Genomic DNA, 8,331 nt, shown 5'->3' on the forward strand with positions numbered 1-8,331 from the left:
CTGAGCTCTGCCCATCTGGGACTGAGGCACAGGGAGAACTGTGTTGATGCAGATCTCCTATTGTATTGACCCCCATTAACTTGTCTTTGCAGCTGACTCCAATTATTTCAGACCCAGAATACCTATTGGATCAACACATCCTGATAAGCATTAAGTCATCAGACAGTGATGAATCTTATGGTAAGTGCTTAGCTCCAAAGTTCTGGATGAGTCAAAATCTACTTTGATTTTTCCAAAGTGCTGAAAGAGTGGGAGAAAACAGAAGTAACTGTTAAAGATTGAACATCAATGATGCTCTGACTTTTGATTTGGAACTTAATACCTACAAAATACATTGTGGGCAACAGTTTGTGAAGTAGTGATGCTTAGAGGAATATGAACTAGAAACAACAATCTGTGTGAGCTTCACCAGCCCTGAAAGAGCAATGGCTTAAGGAGAATGTACTTTTAAGGAATTAAATCAGGAGTCAGTCATTGAAATGGGTCTATTCAGAACACACAGCTCCTGTTTCACTTGCACATACTTGATGCATTTCTCCTGGCTACAGAAGTCGTCGTCAGTGCTGCTTGCTTCCAAATTCTAACCAGCCAGAAGCTGCAGTCCTTGTCCACATAAGGCTTCTTGCCCCAATCCCATTAAGTGAAATAGCATCACAAGCTCCTCTTTTCCTTACCAGTAATGGAAGCTCAGAACCCTGGGGTCACCCGCAGGTGTCTCCAGTGCCCAAATCCTTCACGCACGTCAGAAGTTAAATGAATGCCAAGATTTCTCGAGAGATCACACCTTGCTGTGATCCAAAGCAGATTTTCTCCAGTAATCTGAGCCCTGTCAGCACATTGAGAGTAAACGACTGACATGAAAAAGAGATTTCAATGCTTTTTTTTCTCAGCCCCTTGCTCTTTGTCTCTTTTTTGTTATCTAGGGGAAGGTTGCATTGCCCTGCGAGTAGAAGCAACAGAATCCTTAGTTCCTATCCATACTGTGCTGACACACCACGGTGAGAAAACAGGGGTCTTCCAAGGTGAAATCAAGCTACAAACATCTCAAGGAAAACAGAGAGAGAAACTGTATGGTAAGGAAAGATACCATCTCTGCTCTGCTCACTCTAGAGAATATTCATCTCTAAAGATTTCTGGTAACTGTCAAGAAACTGAAAACTCTCCTTGCAGTGTTTTTAGTCCCAAAGAGGCAAGAGCTTTTGATGCTGACTGCAAGCATTGGTTCTCAGAAGCATACCTGTACTCCTTCAGGAAGACAAAATCATTCCATTTGGGCTTTTCTTTTTCATCATTCAAGCAAATTCTGCAGAGTGAGAGAGCCCCCTGTCTGTCACTGATACTGATTTCACTGTCCCCCATCTCCACTTGCAATGGCTATCTGATGAGGTGCAGAGGCTCCCCCTGTTCCAGTCACCCTGGGAACATCTGCAAAAAGCATGTGAGGTTTTTCAGCTAAAATATTGCAAACTTTGATAATTGTCACTTCGTTGCCTGTTGCTCTCTTTCAGAGTACAAAAGCAGCCTCAAGACACCGTCAATGCTAAAATGACCTGTAATGACTGGAGATCACAACCTTTGCATTTTAAGATACACGCTTATTCCTGTGCCAACAAAACATGATATGTATTACTGGGCAGTGGAAAACGTATTGGCAGCAACTGTTTAAAACCATCTCACTGTTTTTCTGGTAGACAGATGCCTGAATAGCAGCAGTAACACAGAGACCTGAGGGATTCAGACTCTGAAGTTGCCAAAACACTTTTTCATGCCTTCCCTTTCCTTCAGATTTTGTCAAGATTGAACGTGACGAAATCATCGGGCAGAAGCCAAAGAACATCAGCAACTTAGAGCCTAGCAAAGACTGGGATCACACTAACAGGTAATGGGCAAATGGGTAAATCATTTCAGAAAATTAGTTGGCTCAATACATGCCAGGCTGGGCTTGCTGTGGGAGCAGTATTAATGGGCATGGTGAGCACTGGGAAGCTGCCTTTGTCCCTGGGTCTGGTCAATGCTTCTGTCCCCAAAGCTTCAAAAGCTGAAACACACTAGTCAGACTGGGTCCTTGCACCCCAGTTCAAAAGGGCTCTTTTCTTTCCAACAGAAAGTCAAAATCTACTCATCTGATGGCCAAGGAGGCAGCAGCCATTGCGCGCTGCCGGGGGAGTGCTGCTCCTTCTCCAGAGAACCCAGGAAAGGACGACGTGTTACGGTAATCTTGCTGCTTGGCCTCTGCCAGCCTGGGCTGGGAAGCTGTGCTCAAGCTGCCTGCTTTCTTTCCTGCCTCCTTTCCAGGAGCCCTGGGACACTCTGGGAAAGGCTGTCCTTCCTTCCACTTGGGTTCCACAGCTGTATGGCTTGGCAGGCAGCTGCCTGCCTCCTGCCTGCTAGTCTATGAGTATCCTTCAAAAGGCCAGATGTCTCCCCTGTTGTCCTAGCAGCATATCCCTTGGCTTCACAGTGCTGCCCAGTGCTGGGATGTGCCTCTTGCCTGGATCTGTCCTGCTGCAGCTGCCCAGAAACCTGAAAAAGCCCCTGTGTGTGGCTGCACAAGCCAAGTACCTCTGCAGCCTGGAAACTGAAATGTCTTCCACAGCCACAGGGACTATCTGGGGCTGGGGAAGGGAGCCATGACCCAGCTGCTTCCTCTCCAGTGGCCTGGGGAGGGAGGCATTAGCAAGACTCCCACTTATTTTCTGAATCTGAAGCAACAGTGACAAAAAATAAATAAATAGTAGGTGGTATTGAATCTAAGCAGTCAGTGGGCATTAACTCCTTCATAGTTGGCAGGGAGACAAAAAATAAATGTATTTGTGCATGTAGCTTCCTGACAATATTCCTTCTCTTCAGCAGTTCCATCCCTATAGACATCAGCAACCCCAGCTACCTGGGGATGCCTGCTTTCTCCCAGCAACCCTCTGCAACCAGCCAGCTCAAGCATATGCCTTCACCAGACCAGCCACCTTCTCTCTGGAGCTATGAGCAGCAGCCCAAAGAGTCCACCTCCATAATGGGGCAGTCATCCTCCACATCACCCTCCTTGTCACCTCTATCTCCAAAACCATCCCTCCAACCCACAGGAAGCAGAAGCATTTATAACCCGTGAGTCTTAGTCTTGCACTGGAGCAGGTCCCCTCTCTCCTGTCCTCCTGCATCGTCACCATTGCATTATCTGCACAGAGTTTGAGGTGCAGCATATTCTTTCAGTCTTTTATCTCTAGAATTAGAAAAAGTGAAGGCCACAAGTGCATACATCACATACTCAAAGAAAACTAGTGTCAGTCATTCCTCAGGCTTTTGTGAAAGTCCAAAATATATGTATAACTTTAATTATCTACCAAGAGAAGAGAAGACAACAGAGTTGACTGTAGTAACAAATAAAGGGGAAGAGTGTGGCATAGATCTTTCAATGAATGGAAGGGAGAGGTCCTTCACATGTCCTATGTGGTGAGATACTGCAGCTGAATGTCTGCTTACACTGCTAGACCAATGTCCAGATACAGCAGTTGGCAGCCATGTGCTGCTTCTGTCCCAAGCCTCACTGCAGTTCCCATCCAGCAATTGAAAATTCCCTCTTTCTACTTCGTGAAGTGAGGAGGCAGCTCTGCCCTAGCACGTGCCAGCAGTCAGTGCCCCCTTCCAGTCCTGTTGGACAGTGGCAGCTTGTTCTGAGCCTGGGCCAGAGTTCCTAGGTCCATATGTGTGTCCCTCCAGAGGTCAGAACTGGCAGAAGGCAGAGCTGCCAGTGCTGCCTCTATCCACTCAGAGAGCCACAGCTCTTTGCTCCTGCATCTGCTGACTTCCAGAAAGCAACTGGAAGCAAGGAACACATCTCATCTGAAGACATTCAAAGAACATGTGCCACTCAGCCCTGCTCCACTCTGTTCAGTGAGATTGTGGCTGATCTTTTAAGTATCATGGAGGTTCTCCAGATGAAAGCCTTGCCAAAGCAGGGTGAGACCACAAAACCTCCTTGTCTCATTGCACAGCTGTGCTGACATTCCAGGCTGACCATCAACTCAAAGGGCTCAGCTGAGAATGCACAGTGATTGTCTCACCCTACAGTCTACAGCTTTTGCAGAGATGTTGTGCAATTGGGTGCATTAGGGAGTGTTAGCCCTTCCCTAGGAACACCATGTGGCATTGGTAGCAAGAGGGGATTCACCTAGTTGTAAAATGCTACAGTATGATGTGAGCTCCTATGTTAACTGTCCAGACAGCCATTTCAGTCCTCTCTGCCGGATCTGAAGGTTCTTATTAATATTTACATTCAGATTTGCGTGTGTTGCGGAGCCATCAAAGCACTTGGCACTGTTTGGCTCAGTGGCTTATCTCTCTAAAGAGAAGCCACATATCGCTTTAACAAGTCCAGCAAGAGTTTATTCAGCACCATGCATGTCTGCTGTCTTGTTAATAATGATTAAACAAGGTAAAAGCAATACACATTTCTCTCCCCCAGCTCCAAGTTTGTCATCCTCTTACCCCTGTGTGCAGTCAGTTTAATTTTATCATGCTCATTTCATAGGCGGTAAAGATTGGAAGGGACCTTAAAGATCATGTAGATCCAACCCCCTGCATGGGCAGGGACACCTCCCACTAGATCACTAGAGCAATCACTAGGTTTCTCAGGGCCCCATCCACCCTGACCTTGAACATCTCCAGGGAGGGGGCATCCACAACCTCCCTGGGCAACCTGTTCAATGTCTTGCTACCCTCATGGTGAAGAATTTCTTCCTAATATCCAACCTAAATGTCATCTCTTTCAGTTTAAAACCATTACCCCTTGTTTCCTATTAATGTTCTCTTTAAATCAGTCAATGTCTCTTGCCTGCTCTTTACAAGTCTCCTTTTCCCACTGCTTTATGCCTGCAGGCCACCTGAACTGGGGAAAACCACAGCAGAGTCTTTGCTCCAGGAGGAGGGGCAGCAAAAGCCAGAGATGTTCGAGAACCCGCTGTACGGCTCCATGGGCTCCAAGGGCAAGGGGGTGTCAAAGAAAGAGCAGGACTACCCCAAAGCCTCACGAAAGGAGCAGCTGCCACTACCTGACCAGACCTTTCATCTCCCAAAGCCCCAGGAGCTGGAGAGCAGCAAGGCCTGTGGCAAACAGCCATCTGCACCTTTTCTGGTCCCCACACAGCGATTTCGATCCTACACTTGCTCCAGCCAGTCTGAAGAGAAGAACACGGGGGAGAAGACGCAAGGCAAGCCCAAGGTGACAACATCCCTGGAAAACTCTGCACCACTCAAAAAACTAGTCAAACCCTCGAGGTCTGAAGTCTGCCCAAGTGTCCAGGGACAGCAAGCCAAGCCACCCCTTCCCTCCAAGAGTCGGGCAGTGTTGGACATGCAGAACTCCAAGGGCCGAGACTACCGGGACAGTTCAGAGCTGCCACACTCCGGGAAGCATCGGACAGAGGAGGGACCAGTCGGCAGGACAACCACCCCGGTGTGTTACCTGTGGGAGCAAGGCAGGGGGGAAGTTCCATTAGATGTGGTGTCAGAGCAGAATTCCACTAGAGGAGCAGAGGCTCAGTTGCTGTGTCCTTGCTCTGTGGGTCCTACCCCAGCTCAGAGCACTGTCCCACCAGCCCACAGGCTTCCCGAGCAGGGGGTGCAAGGGCAGATCATGAGGCAATATTGCTGCAAAGACATCCTGTTGTGGAGCCAGGCCCTTAGTTCTGCAGGAAGTTTTAACTTCTTTTGCACTGTTAAAGCTTGATGGCCAGAAGAGGAATATCAATAACCAGCAATGTTGTAATTGCTGGTTTGGTGAGTCCCATTTTTTTTCTGAGGATGTCTAAACTTGGTCTGACAGAACAAATCTACAGCATTGGTTAATAGATTTGTTTTGCTGTCATTATTAAAAATATTATTAAAAAAGTAGTTATCTATGGGAAGCACATATCAGCTTAAGACAGTAGCATCCAAAAACATTACTGAATCCTCAACAGAAATAACAACACATCTACTTTTCTGGGCTGCTGGGTTTGGTTTTTGGTTGGATTGGGTTGGACTGGTGTTTTTTATTGTTTATTTGGTTTGGAGTTTTTTTGTTTTCTTTGTTGTTTTTGTTTTCTCCAGTCATGAGCTGGATGAGGAGAAGGGGAGGTTTTCATAAATGGGTTTGGGAGAAGAAGACAGCCCACTTGAGCAAGATGTAGGGGTGTTTTCCTTCTCCATCAAAACTTTTAGAATTGACAATAGACAAGCTGATGTCTCCTCTTGTCTCTACAGTGAAAACGACATGGCAGATGGCATCCTAGGAGGAATCCTGATGGGAAGAAAGATGGATATTACTGCTTTGTTCACACTGATGTCCTCTGGTCTGGTTCTAAAAAGACTGGGGATTTTTATTTTTGAGAGTGTATCCCTCTCTATGATTATGAAAGTGTTCTAGCTGAGAAGTTTTATCCCATGTGGCTCAGACCAAGGGGAGCCAAAACCACAATACCAAACGCAAGCTAGCCTTCTGTAGTGTCACTTTGGTACTTCTACTAAGAGGCAGGTGGTTAAGTACATGCATTAGTAAGTGTTTTGAAAAAGAGGAAGGTACGGTGTAAGGACTAAGAGATGGAAGGGGTGTATTTCAAGGACCCCCTGTCTACAAGAGCAAAATCTTTATTTTGTGTTACAGAATTCCTATTAAAGAGTGACAGGTATAAGAAAGCATTTTGAAAGCGGTACAGCTCCAAAAGCACATCCTATCCATGGAGCAAGGAGTCAGGGAAGGGGGGGGAAACACTATGAACAGCAGAATGTCACCCATGGTCAGCGGGACCAGCTTTGCCTCTCGCGTGAGCTGCTAGGCAGCACATGTGTGTGGTTCCTGCAGAGTGTGAGGGCTGGCCCTGGGCACTGCAGCTCTTTTTTTTTTTTTCCTAGCAGGCAGTGCTCTTGTACCCCTAACAATCCCAGGGAAATGTCAGGACTACAGGCAGAAATGGGAACAAAGGCAGGGGCTGTAGGCAGCCAGGGTACAGCTGCCTGAAGGGATGGACAGCAGTCATTCCAGCCTGTCCTGCAGTTTCTGAATGACACTGGCCAGCTGATTTTGTAGCATTCTTAATAGATTAATGCTGACCTTACTGTACACTTTGTTCGTTGACTGAGAATGAATAATGTTAACATCCTTGTAATTTCTGTTATATTCATGTTAAGTGTTCATGCTGTGGTTACAATCAGGCTAATGCCTGTTTGTGACTTAATAGTTGTTACTGTTTCTGCATTGATTACTTAAAAATAATAAAATAGTCACCTTTCTGATCATTCTTTACTGCAAATTCAGAACTGCCTGCCACATGCTTCAGCTTTAGTTGGGTGTTAGGCCAGCCCAGTCAGTGACAGTGGTCCCTGCCCAGAAGAAACCCCAAAGGCACCGAGGAGCACAGGGCAGAAGCCGCAAAACTGCTGGGATGTTGTGACTGAGAACACGTCCATCTGTGCGCGCAGGCCCCTGATGGACACAGCTGTTTTAAACATTCTAGCACCTGATAGCAGGTACAGTTTCTAATTGTATGAGTAAAGAAAATGTGCAGCAATTCCTCTGGAGCAGAAGAGGCCAAGCATAGGCTTGTGAGAATGGGAGGAAGAAGACCATCTGCAAGGTAGAACCCTTCAAAAAGAGAAGGTTTTCTGCCACTCAGGTTGGGGTTTCAGCATCAGTGCTGAAACACCTGGCTCTGTGACCCACCAGTCAGCAAGATGGGCTGTGGGCCCACATTTCTCTTGCTTCATTCTACAGAGTCCTGTCATACCTGTGGTATGTCCCTGGCCCTGGGGAGCATTTCAGTTTTCTATTCCAGATTCTATTCCAGACTCATACAGATCCACAGTAAAGCCTTCCTGGAGCAGGTGAGCTTTCTGTTCAATATAAAGTCTGATCAGTTCCTACTAATTCTGTGGTGTGATCGTTTATGTTCAGAGATGGAAATATGACAGGCTTTCTACAAGAAGTTTCAACTTCTCAATAACAAGACAGGCTCATATTTTCTGTGATGTGTTTATTTACTGACTTCCTAACCTGTAGCAGAAAAGGTATATTCCCTGCAGTTTGCAAAATAACAGCTTGATATAAACCATGGATAACTTGTAGCAAAAAATACTCCCCTAATTGGGAATACAGCTTAAATTTGTTCCAGATTTGCAGATGAGCAGAATTTGAGAACACTGGACTTACTGGTCCTTGACTTGGCCAGTCCTTCACAAAGGCACATTGCTTGGGAGAAGAGAAACTCCCTGTAAAGTTTCCAGAAGAAAAAATGTAACATTATTGTCCCCATGTTAGAAAGCCAATGGTATGAATTATCACTTGTGGCTCCAAAGAGAGTC

General features: G+C 46.3%; 1 protein-coding gene across 1 annotated transcript in view; it reads left to right on the forward strand.

Annotated features, from left to right (window-relative positions):
• The window catches only part of INPP5D (inositol polyphosphate-5-phosphatase, 145kDa), a 67,114-nt gene that overhangs the window by 48,309 nt on the left and 10,474 nt on the right, over nt 1-8,331 (forward strand). The window contains exons 22-27 of the mRNA XM_009993539.1: nt 93-180; nt 924-1,073; nt 1,786-1,879; nt 2,105-2,212; nt 2,851-3,102; nt 4,873-5,460. Coding sequence (XP_009991841.1) covers nt 93-180; nt 924-1,073; nt 1,786-1,879; nt 2,105-2,212; nt 2,851-3,102; nt 4,873-5,460 — 1,280 coding nt within the window. The remainder of the gene's footprint in view (nt 1-92; nt 181-923; nt 1,074-1,785; nt 1,880-2,104; nt 2,213-2,850; nt 3,103-4,872; nt 5,461-8,331) is intronic.

The sequence above is a fragment of the Chaetura pelagica genome, unplaced genomic scaffold (genome assembly GCF_000747805.2).
Source record: "Chaetura pelagica isolate M959 unplaced genomic scaffold, ChaPel_1.0 scaffold192, whole genome shotgun sequence".
NCBI classification, from domain to species: Eukaryota; Metazoa; Chordata; class Aves; order Apodiformes; family Apodidae; genus Chaetura; species Chaetura pelagica.